General features: G+C 45.4%; 1 protein-coding gene across 2 annotated transcripts in view; it reads left to right on the top strand.

The window, feature by feature from the left end:
• Positions 1–16058, top strand: part of ABL1 (ABL proto-oncogene 1, non-receptor tyrosine kinase) — a 144142-nt gene that overhangs the window by 83282 nt on the left and 44802 nt on the right. Inside the window, exon 1 of one of the 2 annotated variants that reach the window (XM_053908436.1) lies at positions 15433–15662. The exons of the other annotated variant lie outside the window; for it this stretch is intronic. Coding sequence (XP_053764411.1) covers positions 15584–15662 — 79 coding nt within the window. The 5' untranslated portion in view covers positions 15433–15583. Of the gene's footprint in view, positions 1–15432; positions 15663–16058 lie in introns of those variants that run through there. 2 annotated transcript variants of the gene reach the window in all.

Consider the following 16058-nt stretch of genomic DNA (forward strand, 5'->3'; position numbering starts at 1 on the left):
TGCTGGACTTCAAGACATACTACAAAGCTGTAATCATCAAGACAGTATGGTACTGGCACAAAAACAGACACTCAGATCAATGGAACAGAATAGAGAACCCAGAAATGGACCCACAATCGTATGGCCAACTAATCTTTGACAAAGCAGGAAAGAATAGCCAACGGAATAAAGACAGTCTCTTCGGCAAGTGGTGCTGGGAAAACTGGACAGCGACACGCAGAAGAATGAACCTGGACCACTTTCTTACCCCAGACACAAAAATAAACTCAAAATGGATGAAAGACCTACACGTAAGACAGGAAGCCATCAAAATCCTCGAGGAGAAAGCAGGCAAAAACCTCTTTCATCTTGTCCGTAGCAACTTCTTACTCAACACATCTCTGGAGGCAAGGGAAACAAAAGCAAAAATGGACCACTGGGACCTCATCAAGATAAAAAGCTTCTGCACAGTGAAGGAAACAAGCAGCAAAACTAAAAGGCAACCGACGGAATGGGAGAAGATATTTGCAAATGTATGACATCCAATTAGGGAAAAGGGTCAAACTCATAGAACACCTTCTTTTTTCCTTTCTGGTTTAGTTTTTTTTTTTTTTTTTTTTTTTTTTTTTTTAACGTTTATTTATTTTTGAGACAGAGACAGAGCGTGAACAGGGGAGGGGCGGAGAGAGAGGGAGACCCAGAACCTGAAGCAGGCTCCAGGCTCTGAGCCGTCAGCACAGAGCCCGACGCGGGGCTCGAACCCACGGACCGCGAGATCATGACCTGAGCTGAAGTCGGATGCTCAACCGACTGAGCCACTCAGGCACCCATCTTGTTTAGGTTTTTTGAGGTATCCTTTATATGCCATCAAATTCACTGTTTTAGTGTACAATTCATTGATTTCCAACAAATTTACCATCCCCACAATCCAGTTTTAGAACATGTCCATCGTGCCAAAAACATCCCTTGTGCCCCTTCATGGTCGATCCCACCCCTACCCCCGGGCAACCGCTAATCTGCTCCCCGTCTCTGTAGATCTGCCTTTTCTGCACATGTCATATAAATGGAATCGTGCAATAATACGTGGTCTTTTGTGATTGGCTTTTTCCACCTGCAGCAGATCTTGGAGGTTTATCTATGTTGCAGCACAGATCAGCACATCTTTCCTTTTCATTGTTGAGTGTTACTCCATTCTTTGGATATACATTTTGTTTCTCCGTTCACCAACTGACGGACATTTGGATTGTTTCCGGTTCTTGGCCGTGATGAATAATGCTGCTCTGAGCACTCACGGACAAGTCTTTGTGTGACTATGTGTTTTCATTTCTCTGGGGTAGATTCCTAGGAGCAGAGTTGCTGGTTCTTATAAAAAAAAAAAGTATGCATTGAACTTTTTAAGAAATTGCCAAGCTGTTTTCTAGAGTGGTCCTACCATTTTACCTTCCCACCTGCAGTGTATGAAAGCCCCAGTTTTCTCCCCATCCTCGCCAACACTTGGTTTTGTCTATCTTTTTGATTCTAGCTAAGCGAGTGGGTGTGAAAGAGAATCTCTTTGTGGTTGTAGTTTCTGTTTCTTGCATGACCGATGATGCTGAACATCTTTTCGTGCAATTAGCCATTCGTATTTCTTCTTTGGTGACGTCAATTACAGCCTTTCACCTGTTTTTTTAAATTGGTTTGCATGCTGTCTTATTATTGAGGGATAAGATTTCACTGTTATTCTGGATACAGGGTCTTTATCAGGTATATGATAGAACACATGAGGTTTTTTTGGTTTTTTTTTTCCTTACACCAGGACCAGAGATTGTGGAAAGGGGAGGGGATGGTTAAAGGTAATAATAATTAACGTGTGATATTTGAGTGTTCTTTGTGAGGGGACACTGGGCTGTGTGTCTTATCCTGATTATCTAGGACACTTCCTCATTTTCTAAAGGTTCTGAGACTGTTTCAGATGCTTGCTCTCCAATTTACAGTTTTGGGTTTTTTTTTAACTTTTTTTTTTTTTAACGTTTATTTATTTTTGAGACAGAGAGAGACAGAGCGTGAACAGGGGAGGGTCAGAGAGAGAGGGAGACACAGAATCTGAAACAGGCTCCAGGCTCTGAGCTGTCAGCACAGAGCCCGACGCGGGGCTCGAACTCACGGACCGCGAGATCATGACCTGAGCTGAAGTCGGATGCTCAACCGACTGAGCCACTCAGGCACCCATCTTGTTTAGGTTTTTTGAGGTATCCTTTATATGCCATCAAATTCACTGTTTTAGTGTACAATTCATTGATTTCCAACAAATTTACCATCCCCACAATCCAGTTTTAGAACATGTCCATCGTGCCAAAAACATCCCTTGTGCCCCTTCATGGTCGATCCCACCCCTACCCCCGGGCAACCGCTAATCTGCTCCCCGTCTCTGTAGATCTGCCTTTTCTGCACATGTCATATAAATGGAATCGTGCAATAATACGTGGTCTTTTGTGATTGGCTTTTTCCACCTGCAGCAGATCTTGGAGGTTTATCTATGTTGCAGCACAGATCAGCACATCTTTCCTTTTCATTGTTGAGTGTTACTCCATTCTTTGGATATACATTTTGTTTCTCCGTTCACCAACTGACGGACATTTGGATTGTTTCCGGTTCTTGGCCGTGATGAATAATGCTGCTCTGAGCACTCACGGACAAGTCTTTGTGTGACTATGTGTTTTCATTTCTCTGGGGTAGATTCCTAGGAGCAGAGTTGCTGGTTCTTATAAAAAAAAAAAGTATGCATTGAACTTTTTAAGAAATTGCCAAGCTGTTTTCTAGAGTGGTCCTACCATTTTACCTTCCCACCTGCAGTGTATGAAAGCCCCAGTTTTCTCCCCATCCTCGCCAACACTTGGTTTTGTCTATCTTTTTGATTCTAGCTAAGCGAGTGGGTGTGAAAGAGAATCTCTTTGTGGTTGTAGTTTCTGTTTCTTGCATGACCGATGATGCTGAACATCTTTTCGTGCAATTAGCCATTCGTATTTCTTCTTTGGTGACGTCAATTACAGCCTTTCACCTGTTTTTTTAAATTGGTTTGCATGCTGTCTTATTATTGAGGGATAAGATTTCACTGTTATTCTGGATACAGGGTCTTTATCAGGTATATGATAGAACACATGAGGTTTTTTTGGTTTTTTTTTTCCTTACACCAGGACCAGAGATTGTGGAAAGGGGAGGGGATGGTTAAAGGTAATAATAATTAACGTGTGATATTTGAGTGTTCTTTGTGAGGGGACACTGGGCTGTGTGTCTTATCCTGATTATCTAGGACACTTCCTCATTTTCTAAAGGTTCTGAGACTGTTTCAGATGCTTGCTCTCCAATTTACAGTTTTGGGTTTTTTTTTAACTTTTTTTTTTTTTAACGTTTATTTATTTTTGAGACAGAGAGAGACAGAGCGTGAACAGGGGAGGGTCAGAGAGAGAGGGAGACACAGAATCTGAAACAGGCTCCAGGCTCTGAGCTGTCAGCACAGAGCCCGACGCGGGGCTCAAACTCACAGACTGTGAGATCATGACCTGAGCTGAAGTCGGACGCTTAACCGACTGAGCCACCGAGGCGCCCCCCAATTTACAGTTTTTGATAAAGAAAATGAAATGTTGATTTAGGGAATTCTTAAATTTCTGTGAGTTAGAATTGGTCTTTTAATACTATTAGCATAAAGGCTACGTGGCTGTTATAACAGATGTAGAACACCAGCAGTTAAAAAAAATTTTTTTTTAATGTTTTATTTATTTTTGAGACAGAGAGAGACAGAGCATAAGCAGGGCAGGGCAGAAAGAGAGGAAGACGCAGAATCCGAAGCAGGCTCCAGGCTCCGAGCTGTCAGCACAGAGCCTGATGCGGGGCTCGAACTCATGAACCGTGAGATCGTGACCTGAGCTGAAGTCAGACGCTTAACCGACTGAGCCACCCAGGCGCCCCCCTGAAAACATTATTTTTTAGTGGTGTACCATGTGAATGCAACATTTCATTTGATCCCCGGCCATTGGACAATTAGGTTGCTTCCTTCCTCCCTCCCTCCCTTCCTTCCTTCCTTCCTTCCTTCCTTCCTCTTTCTTCCCTCCCTTCCTTCCTCCCTCCCTCCCTTCCTTCCTCCCTTCCTTCCTCCCACCCTTCCTTCCTCCCTCCCTCCCTCCCTCCCTCCCTTCTTCCCTTCCTTCCCTCCTTTTGCCAATATCAACAGTGCTGTGATGAACATTCTTGTACTAAATCTTTGTCAGAACAGCTTCGCAATAAATTTTGCACCAACTCTTCCTGAAGTTAATGCCCCAGAATGAAGCTGTGGCATTAAAGCCTGGGGACATCTTAAAAGGCTTCTGATGGAAAAATTGTTAAATCACTCTCCGGAAAGTATGTTCCCATTTACATTTGCAGGAAACATGGACTAGAGGGTGCCTGTTTGCTTGCATTCTTGCCAGCACTGAGTCTTGCTCCTTTTCTGGATTATTGCTGATTTTGTGGGGGAAGAAAGGAGTGGCTCGCTGTTTCAGTGTTCATTCCCTTGATTAGGGGAGGGGCAGAGAGAAAGAGGGGGACGGAGGATCCGAAGCAGGCTCCGTGCTGACCGCGCACAGCCGGACGCGGGGCTCGAACTCACAAACCGTGAGATCACAACCTGAGCTGAAATGGGACGCCCAACGGACTGAGCCACCCAGGCGCCCCAGAACACCAGCAGTTTTAAACAAACTAGATGTTTGTTTCTTCTGCAACAGGCTGACGTTAGCAGTCCTGGCTGTATAAGGAGACGCTGTCATCTTGTTGCTCTTTAAAATGTGGATTCTCGGGGCGCCTGGGTGGCTCAGTCGGTTAAGCGTCCCACTCTTGATTTCAACTCGGGTCATGATCTCATGGTTCATGAGATCAAGCCCCACGTTGGGCTGTGTGCTGACAGCACGGAGCCTTCTTGGGATTCTCTCTCTCTCTCTGTCTGCCCCTCCCCTGCTCATGCTCTGTCTCTCTCTGTCTCTGTCTCTCTCTCTCTCTCTCTCTCTCTCTCTCTCTCAAAAATAAATAAATAAACATGAAAAAGTGAAATGTGGATTCTGCCTCAAGATCCAAATGGCCACTCTGGCTGCCCTGTCCTTGTACAGGCAGTGCAAAGTGGAAGAGAGACTGCCTCCCATTCCTTCTAAGAAAGGGGCTTGTCATTTCTGCTCACATGCCATTGGCTAAAACTCAGTTACATGGTGATGTTGAGCTGCAGAGACTGGGAAGTGTCGTCTTTATTCTGGACATGGCGGGGTGGTGGTGCATATCCATCTAAAACACGGTTGAGGTCTAAAACTTAGGGGTTGAGGGCAAGAGTGGAGAACAGACGTTGGGGGCCATTATTTGCTTGGGGGTTCCTGTAACTAGTCTGCGTGGGATGCCCATTCATTTTTCCTCAAAGAAAGTCTAGTTGATCTGCAGTTATTGGCCCAAGCCTTACTGAGGAGTTAACTTTAATGCTGTTTTTTAGAATTGCAATCAGAATGTTCTTATGCTGAAACAGCCATAAATATGAATTGTCATTGGTTCGAAAATTTGAAAATTCACTTCGTGGTTAAATCCGATTTGGGAGTCGCCGCTTTACTGAATATCAAGCTTAGACACACCAGCTGGTAGCTGGGGTGGCGGACAGGCCGACAGCTTCTGCCGGTTGACTTTGGAAGCAGAACTCTATGCCGTTTTCTCTTCAAGTGACTCTTTCCTCCTGACATCACCGCAGTGTCCCTTAACGAGCAGTTTCTCCAGGGTTCTCTGCAGCCATACTTCTCTGGTTATTATGTGGCTTTGGATTAATATGCCATATCTGTCGCTTCTGGAGGAGAAAAGCAGTCCCATTTATTTCGCCACGCCTTTGCTCCTCTGCAGACCACAGCCACTCCTAACAAGTGCAGGGATGAAGTCTTGCGGATCCATTTGTCCTTTGGGTGCGTTTAAGAACCTTGACAACAGAACACTTCGGTGCTGACTGTTTTGAAGAAGCAAACATAAAAACAACTTCAGTGTTTCCTTTCTAGGATTTTAGGCCTCACTAGCAATTGTCGAGAAACTTGCCTTCCCCGGGCGCAGCTCTGGGCTGCTCAGAGGACCTTCGTGCCCAGGGAGCCCATGCTCGCACAGCCCCCTTCAGCTGCCCCAGAGATAACCCGGATAAACACCAGCCCCTCTGCGAACCTCCTGATCCCTGCTGGGCCTTGCACTGTGGGGAGGTTCAGAGGACGTGTTTTCCTTCCCTACTGGCCCTTCTCTCTACCCTCCCTCCAGCTGCCTGCCTCCCCCACCCCCAAGTAACGTGATCTCCCTGGCCTGCTCTCTGCTGGCCAGATTCTTTCAGTCTTAGAGAAAGAGAAGGAAAAGTTAACCACTGGTGTCCCAGATCAAAGTGAACAAAACTATAAAAGCCAAAAGCAGCGTTTGAAAAGAAAACGGGTCTGGCCCATTCGGGCTTTTCCTTTATCAGTGTTTCTGCATAAAGTTTGTGCTTAAGCTTACCTTATTCTAAAGATAATAGTCTGAAGCGTTTTGACTTTTGCAACATTGCTATTTTTGATTTGGTTTGGAGTTAGCCTACTCTTTAGTCAATATTCAGGTTAGAGGCAAGCAAACGAGATTTAGGGATTTAAAATAAAATTCTTTGGCATTTATTATAAAAGTTAACTAAAGTAAAGGGACAAAGACAATTCATGAAAATGCATGGAACCTCTCTGAGTTGAATTCTTGCACTTAGAGTTTAATACCAATTATCCCAGACTATATTTGTTTAATAATACGTCTGTTTAGGGGCACCTGGATGGCTCAGTCGGTTGAGCGTCCGACTTCGGCTCAGGTCATGATCTTGCGGTTTGTGAGTTCGAGCCCCGCATGAGGCTCTGTGCTGACAGCTCGGAGCCTGGAGCCTGCTTCGGATTCTGTGTCGCTCCCTCTCTGCCCCTCCCCTGCTCATGCTCTGTCTCTCTCTGTCTCAAAAATAAATAAAAACACTAAAAAAAATAATCATGTATCTGTTTATAACTTGACTTGTAAATGGATGTAAGAATTCAGGCTTTGCTTGCTTCTTCACCACCGGCAATATTATGATTTGAAACCTGTGGTGTGCAGCAAACTGTAAATAGTTTTGCAGCCTGGTGTCCTAAACTGGTCTGTCAGCTCTTGATGATGGATACGGTAGCTACCTAGCGGGTGTGACATAATGGAAAAAAAATCTAACGAGGGAGTTTGGAGGTCTGGGTTCTTTCCCTGGCTCTGCCATACTTTGCTGTGAGACCTCATGCAAGTTATTTAACCTGTTTGTGCCTCAGTTACCTCATCTATAAAATGGGCAATAGAGATTCGGATTAAAAATGATTAAAGATTGAAGACCTGTTTTTATGTCTGTTCCCAAGCCCAACTGTGAAGTGATAATATGAAGATGGTTTTTTTCTAAATGAAAATGCGTAAGGGCAAAAGAACAAAAAAGGATAATTGGACAAGAAAGGTGAACACAGTTTTCAAAATGGAAGATAGTCAAAAGCAAATTGAAACCTAACTCCTTCTGAGAGAGGTATCGATTAGAAGTGAGCCAGTGTGCTTGTAAGATCCTGAGAAAAAGAATTAACATTGGATGCATTATCACAGAAAGCAGGGGGCGGTGAGGCCTATAACTGGAATTGAGGGGATTGGTGGAAGCTAGAAGCTAGTGCAGAAATGTCTTCAAAATTAAATGGGAAAAGTTATTTTTTTTTAATTTTCTTTTTTCTTTTTTAAAATTTACATCCAAATTAGTTAGCATATAGTGCAACAATGATTTCAGGAGTAGATTCCTTAGTGCCCCTTCCCCATTTTGCCCATCCCTCCTCCCACCACCCCTCCCGTGACCCTCAGTTTGTTCTCCATATTTATGAGTCTCTTCTGTTTTGTCCCCCTCCCTGTTTCTATATTATTTTTGTTTCCCTTCCCTTATGTTCATATGTTTTGTCTCTTAAAGTCCTCATATGAGTGAAGTCATATGATTTTTGTCTTTCTCTGACTAATTTCACTTAGCAGAATACCCTCCTGTTTCATCCACGCAGTTGCAAATGGCAAGATTTCATTCTTTTTGATTGCCGAGTAATACTCCATTGTCTATATAGACCACATCTTCTTTATCTGTTCATCCATCGATGGACATTTGGGCTCTTTCCATCCTTTGGCTATTGTCGATAGTGCTGCTATAAACATGGGGGTGCATGTGTCCCTTCGAAACAGCATACCTGTATCCCGTGGAGAAATGCCTAGTAGTGCCATTGCTGGGTCGTAGGACAGTTCTATTTTTAGTTTTTTGAGGAACCTCCATACTGTTTTCCAGAGTAGCTGCACCAGCTTGCATTCCCACCAACAGTGCAAAAGAGACCCTCTTTCTCCACATCCTCGCCAACATCTGTTGTTGCCTGAGTTGTTAATGTTCGCCATTCTGACAGGGGTGAGGTGGCATCTCATTGTGGTTTTGATTTGTATTTCCCTGATGATGAGTGATGCTGAGCATTTTTTCATGTGTCAGTTGGCCACCTGGATGTCTTCTTCGAAGAAGTGTCTATTCATGTCTTTTGCCCATTTCTTCACTGGATTTTTGTTTTTTGGGTGTTGAGTTTGATAAGTTCTTTATAGATTTTGGATACTAACCCTTTATCTGATATGTCATTTGCAAATATCTTCTCCCATTCTGTCGGTTGCCTTTTAGTTTTGCTGATTGTTTCCTTCGCTGTGCAGAAGCTTTTTATCTTGATGAGGTCCCAGTGGTCCATTTTTGCTTTTGTTTCCCTTGCCTCTGGAGACGTGTTGAGTAAGAAGTTGCTGCGACCAAAGTCAAAGAGGTTTTTGCCTGCTTTCTCCTCGAGGATTTTGATGGCTTCCTGTCTTACATTTAGGTCTTTCATCCATTTTGAGTTTATTTTTGTGTCTGGTGTAAGAAAGCGGTCCAGGTTCATTCTTCTGCGTGTCGCTGTCCAGTTTTCCCAGCACCACTTGCCGAAGAGACTGTCTTTATTCCGTTGGCTATTCTTTCCTGCTTTGTCAAAGATTAGTTGGCCATACGATTGTGGGTCCATTTCTGGGTTCTCTATTCTGTTCCATTGATCTGAGTGTCTGTTTTTGTGCCAGTACCATACTGTCTTGATGATTACAGCTTTGTAGTATAGCTTGGTCTGGGATTGTGAGGCCTCCTGCTTTGGTTTTCTTTTTCAAGATTGCTTTGGCTATTTGGGGTCTTTTCTGGTTCCATACAAATTTTAGGGTTATTTGTTCTAGCTCTGTGAAGAATGCTGGTGTTACTTTGATAGGGATTGCATTGAACATGTAGATTGCTTTGGGTAGTATCGACATTTTAACAAAATTTGTTCTTCTTATCCAGGAGCATGGAATCTTTTCCACTTTTTTTGTGTGTGTTTTCTTCAATTTCTTTCATTAGCTTTCTATAGTTTTCAGTGTATAGATTTTTCACCTCTTTGGTTAGATTTCTTCCTAGGTGTTTTATGGTTTTTGGTGCAACTGTAAATGGGATCGGTCCCTTGATTTCTCTTTCTGTCGCTTCACTGTTGGTGTATAGGAGTGCAACCGATTTCTGTGCGTTGATTTTATATCCTGCAACTTTGCTGAATTCATGAATCAATTCTAGCAGTTTTTTGGTGGAATCTTTTGGGTTTTCCGTATAGAGTATCATGTCATCTGCGAAGAGTGAAAGTTTGACGTCCTCCTGGCCGACTTGGATGCCTTTTATTTCTTTGTGCTGTCTGATTGCTGAGGCTAAGACTTCCAATACTATGTTGAATAACAGTGGCAAGAGTGGACATCCCTCTCTTGTTCCTGACTTTGGGGGAAAAGCTCTCAGTTTTTCCCCATTGAGGATGATATTAGTGTTGGGTCGTTCCTATAGGGAAAAGTTACTTTTAACCTAGAATTCTATACCCAGCCAAACTGTCAGAGTAGCATAGAAGAAAGGCATTTTTTGGACCTGCAGCACCCACCCTTCCACCCCCCCTCACCTTTTTTTCTTTTCAGGAAGGCACTGGACAGTGAATTCCAGCAAAAGAAGAACAGAAGTCAATAACTAGAATTGAGAATATTTTAAGTGTTTTAGTATTTGGAAAAAATGCTACCAGGTGTTTAACAGATCTTCGAAATATTTGGGGGGAAACAGTAATAGATCTATAGAAGATTAGTCAAATGAAAAAAATCAAGGTAATTAATATCTCTAGGTTAAATGAATAAAGGAAATATTCATAGTATATTATTGGCAGAACAGTGAACAATATTTATATCATCACAGTAATGTAAACACTATTGATTTAACCAAAAATTGTGATTTTACTGTTTAGGGAGGTTGGGATGCTACCAAATATAATGTGGAAAGCTGATGACTCCAGAAACAATATGAGGATATTAGTTAGAAATCTGAAGGAGGCTCCCTGCCTCTGGGGCAGCAAACTGGGGGATGGAGTTAGGGGATTGCTGTTTTTATTACAAAACTTCAGTACTATTTGATTTTTAACCTTGCATGTGTATTACTTTGATTAAAAATTAAAATTAATTTAAAAATGGGCATACCCATAATAAATTGCTTCCACCTAGAGAAAAATTATTGTTTAATAGTTATGTTTGACTTGTTAATTATAAAAATGTAGAGTCTTGATGTAATGAGATTTTCTAGAAAGTAGATTTACTCTAAGGCAGTTCGAATTTGGCCCCCAGCTAAGAATTGTAGCTCTGGAAATACCAGGGGAACTAACAAAACAATCAGTATTAACTGTGTGCGGCTAGCTCATCAAGTCCTGGTCCTGAAATCGGCCCCCATTAAAGATGTGGGGTGTGGAGTTTGTGATTTGCCACAAAGCTGTGGTTGCAATCCCTGGCTTTCGGATGAAAGGTAGGACTCTGACATTTCAATCTCAGTTGCTACTCCTACTCCATAGCTAGTGTTTCTTTCCCTTAATAAAATAAATGGATTCCTTGTCCCTTGGAAAACCTCCAGACTACTTTCACTCCCTCAGACCGTGCTTTCTGGAATCATTTTCACATATCACATTTGTTAATTTTAGCTCTTGACTTAGTCCCAGTAAGACTTACGCAGGAACACAGACCATCATCTGATCTGGTAAGGGGGCTCTTTTGGAAATAACAATAGCTACTGTATATGGAGCACCTTCCATACATTATGTTTAATCTTCGTAACCCTATGAGATAGCCCCTCACCCCCAGTGTTAACGGTCGAAGAAATGAGGGCTCTGAGAGGTGAAGTCAGTTGCCCAGGCCACCACAGTGGATGATGTACACGTGCCGTTCGGAGCTAGGCTGCGTGAGTAGCTCATTCAGCCTCTGCCGTGTTGCCTCCCCGTCTTACCAGTCCAGAATCAGCAGGCCTTTGTGACACTTGACCCCCAGGTAGTGCTATCTCATGGGAAAACTTGTAAGAGATGCACATGTGTCCTTGTACAGTGGCCAAAATGGATGCGACTGACTGATGTGGTCTTCTGAGCCGCATTTTCCTTTTGTTGGACCCACACTGGACCCAGCAGGCTCTCGCGGGAGAGTGTTTGCAGAGTCAGAGGAAGTGGGCTTTGTTGGCAGGTGCGTGTAAAATAGCATGTGCTTACTTCGAGATCTTTGCTCTCCCGCCCCCCACCCCCCAAAGTTACTGGCTGGGCCAGAAACAGGGAAGGGGTCTGTCACATTTGGGATCATCTGGTCCGGGGGGGTTCCACACCAGGCCCCATGTCGGATTCACCTGTCTCCCTTCCACCTGACCCCCCATCCTGCAGCTCCTGTCTCCTTCCCTTGACCCACTTGTGCCCCACCTCCCCCCCACATTTAAATAGGACTGAACTCCAAACTTAAAAAAAATTGTCTTTAGCCTAAAATCTTTAAGAGAAGGGTCCTCTTTTGGTGACTTGTTCTAGAGTTGTGTGTTTCCTAGATGGAGGAAAAAATGGGTTTCAAATGAGAAAATTTTAGAAATATCCATTCACGTTTGTCCTATTTCCAGTGAAAACAAGCACCTCTTCTCTCTTCTAAAACAGTGGTTTTTGGAGCACGGGGGTGGCTCAATCCATTAAGCGTGCAACTCTTGATTTCGGCTCAGGTCATGATTTCAAGGTTCTTGACTTCGAGCCCCATGTCAGGCTCTGTGCTGAGGCCTGCTTGGGATTCTCCCTCTCTCTGCCCCTCTCATGCTCACATGTGCACTCTCTCTCTAAATAAATAAACCTAGAAAATAAAAAAACGATATATACTTAATATGTTTTAAAATATTCTTCAATAGTTCTAGTTTTCTGAACTGTTTTCTTTTAAGACGTTTTCCCTAACAGTTAACGATTTTTATTTCAACCTCTAGCTTTGCTTATCTTACCCTTTCCCTTAAATTGAAAATCGTGTGCCATTTTGGAAAGGTCAGGGGCTCTGGACCATACCGCTTCCAGAGCTGTGTGAACTTGGACAGAGCCCTCTCCCCATCCCCCCAAGTTTCCTTATCTGTGAAATGGAATTAAACTACCCAAAGTTCATGGGATCGTTGTAACACTGGTGCCTGGCACGTATCAGGTGCACATTAAAAGTCTGTTTCTTTCCCAAACTGGATGCAACCAAACCAACACGTTAGTTCACATCTTTTTCGTTTTTTTGCTTGTGTAAGTTCATGCCTTTGGATTTAAGGTTGCTCAAGGGAAACCTTTCTCGGGTCTTTTTTTCATTCTTGTAAGAAGATCGGGGCTCGCCTTTATTTGCTTGTAACAGCGCCTTTTGTACCTTGCAAATGAGTTTCAAACGCATCAAAAGCTGGGTCCAGTGTGGTCTGGCAGTGTACAGGTTGGCAAAATTTTCAATATTTGTTGTTGCTGATTCAGAGTGTTTCGCCAGACCTGTGGATGCATGCTTTTATAACTATAACTTAAAAGGTTTGGATGCAGTTTATAAGCATTACTCATTTTAAGAGGATTTGAGAGGATAAGGTCATTTTAGATTCAAGAAGAGAATATTCGTAATAGCCATTAGCCTTTTAAAATAAACTTACATCCCAACATGAAGTGCCTCACATGCAAACAAGTATTCGGACCTGTATTAACTGGTAGTATTCAAGGAAGCGGTCAGAGCCGCAAAAATGCCTGCCAACGTATAATTGTTGGCACTAAGCTGCCGATTTGAGTCCGGCTCTTTAAACCTGAAATGCTGTATCAGTGACACGCTTTATTATTGTTTGGTCCAGTAATAAAGAACTTTCCGGAAGGGCACCAAAACAGATACTGTATTTTTCAGTTTGTCCTGGTGGCACGCTTTCAATTCTATTTTTGGTGCTACGTTTGGGAGTTTGAAAGATTCAAGACAACACTAAGCCAGTCAGCTGGCACTACCTGCAGGCCCTCTAGCAGAATGAGCGTGCCTCCCAGAGTCTAGATGGCACCCACAGTCACCACGCTCGTCTCTTGTGTCTGCAGGTGCACACTTAACGTCCTGCCCGCGCCTTCTTAGGTGCTCATGAGGCCTGAGCTGGTGCCACAGCACTAACCACTCAGTTGCGAGACAAACACATTTTGTACACCGATCACAATTCGGTAGGACACTTCCGAAAAGTTATTAATGCCCTGGCTGAGAACCCCGGTGATACGCACGAGTCATGTCCAGTCCACTTGTGAATTTTTATGTGCTGTATTTGGCAGACCTACATGAAGATCTTGTTACTGAGCCATTCCAAGATACCCAGGTTTCTGTTGTTACAGGATAGGCTGGAAAGTATAACAAATGAGTCCAGCTTTGCCTTCTGGGGTTGACTGTTCGTAGCCAGGGTCTCTTAACCAACACTGGCTCTGAAATATATGTTAGCTATTTTTTTTTTAATGTTTATTTATATGGGGAGGGGAGGGGCGGCAGAGAGAGAGGGAGACACGGAATCCGAAGCAGGCTCCGGGCTCTGAGCTGTCAGCACAGAGCCCGACACAGGGCTCAAACCCATGAGCAGTGAGATCGTGACCTGAGCCGAAGTTGGACGCTTAACCGACTGAGCCACCCGGGCGCCCCGATATGGTAGCTATTTAACCAAAGATACAGATCTCCAAGGCTTTAATCCATTTGGAATTTATTGTTGATGAGAGGGTACAGTGTAATCCTCCGGTCAGGAGCCTGATCCTTGGAACCAGGCAAGACCAGCGTCGGTTTCCAACCTTGGGCAGGGTGCTTGACTTTCCTGACTACCAGGTCTTACCCTGAAGATTTGGGATAATAACCACCCCAGTCCTCACAGGATCGTTGTGCAAACGCAGCGTTGTAACGAATGGACCATGTTTCTCCTAAGAGTCTGACGCACATCAGATCTACTCCTAAGATCTTCCACGCATCCTTTCTTATTACTACTCATGTGTTCTAAGATGTGAGCTACATTGATTTTTTTTCTCTGTTGCAGGGCAGTTACTTCGTACTACTTATTAAATTCCTTTTCTTATTGTTACTGAAATATATACGATATTTATTAAATTCGTTGGCATGATTGGGTTCCCTGTTACTTCCCGCTGATCTAGATTTCTGATTTTGTGTCACATAATACACCATTGTGATTATTGTTATTTTGTTATAATATTGTATATGATCAGTCCTAACCAGAGCTATAAATATTTGAGCCCTGAACGGCAATGAAATGGGTTTCAAATAACGGTACCCCCCGTGGCACTCACCAAACCAAGGGGGAAAAAAATCCTTGTGGAAGAAAATAAGGCAAAGAAGGGACCCAGGCCCTGCCTCTGAGGATTTCTCCTTGTGAAAGCTCAATTCCCTTTACATATAATCAGAAATTATGTTTGAACTTGAACTCACACCTCTCCTCCCGTTTCCAACCATCTCCTAGTCTGAATGTAGGATTTGACAAACGTGTTGCATACCTGTGAGGTTGTCATGTTGGTTCTAGCTCTGATTATTCATTCTTTATACACCCACTGAGTTAGCCTTAATCACTGTAGACTCCGTGAACGTGAAATGAGACCAGCACTGGTAGCTGCAGAGGAATCTGCATTATTCACCAACATTTTGGGGACACAGCGTTTGCCTGAGCCCCGCGCACCCGCCGAGCTGGGCTGTAAGCGGTGCAGGTTGGCGTCTCGCCACGGAGATGCTCGAGGTTGCAAAAGTGGTGGCCGAGCAGGCCTGCGCTGGCGGCAGCCAGAGTAGCCCGTGTGTCTTTCTTGGGCCGTTAGGACTCGGCAACGTTGAGAACCACTCGGTGCTGCACCTGAAATCAGCACCCGTGTGGACCTAGAAACCGGCCCCGGGTTGGTTTTGGATCTCGGCAAGGGGGCCGGGCCGGGTCGGGCCTGCCGATCGCCCGCGACGAGCGGGGCCGGCCGACCGGCGCGGCGCCGAGGGGGTTAAGGCGGCGGCGGGGGCGGGCCTCGCGGGCCGGGCTCGGGGCCCTTTGTTAACAGGCGCGTCCGGAGCGGAGACGGAGACGCGGCCGCGGCCATGGGCGGGCGCGCGGGGCGGCGGCGAGGCGGCGTGGCGGGGCCGCCGGGGCGCGGGAGGGCGCGCGGGGCCAGCGGGGCGCGCCGGGCCTGAGCGCGCGGCGCAGCGAGCCGGGGGGCGCCGGCCCCCACGCCGCCGGCCCGCGAAAATGTTGGAGATCTGCTTGAAGCTGGTGGGCTGCAAATCCAAGAAGGGGCTCTCTTCGTCCTCCAGCTGCTACCTGGAAGGTAAGCGCCGGCTGGCGCCGAGCGCTCGAGGCGGCGGCGGGGCCGCGGGCCGGGCCTTCCCGGGCCGCGCCCGCCCGCCCGCGCGCGCTCCCTCCGCGCCCTCCCTGCCCCTCCCTTCCCTTTCCCTTTCCCTTTCTCTGCCCCCCCCCCCCCCCCTTTCTTGCTCTCTCCTGGTCTTTCCCGCGACCCTGCCTGGGCGCTGCGGGCCGAGCGGGAGGGTGCGGGGCTCCGGTCCCCGCGCCCTACCCTGGGAGCCCACGCCGGGATGGCGGTGTCTCCGGGCCCCCAGCCGGAGGGGTGGGGGGGGGCTCTCCCCGAGAAAGTTTGAGAAAGCGAACTCTACAGGCCCGAACGGCCCTGTGAGCCGACGTTGTGGAATTTCCACCGTGAATTGGG

The sequence above is a fragment of the Panthera pardus genome, unplaced genomic scaffold, assembly GCF_024362965.1.
Source record: "Panthera pardus isolate Hobbes unplaced genomic scaffold, ASM2436296v1 HiC_scaffold_20, whole genome shotgun sequence".
Classification (NCBI taxonomy): Eukaryota; Metazoa; Chordata; class Mammalia; order Carnivora; family Felidae; genus Panthera; species Panthera pardus.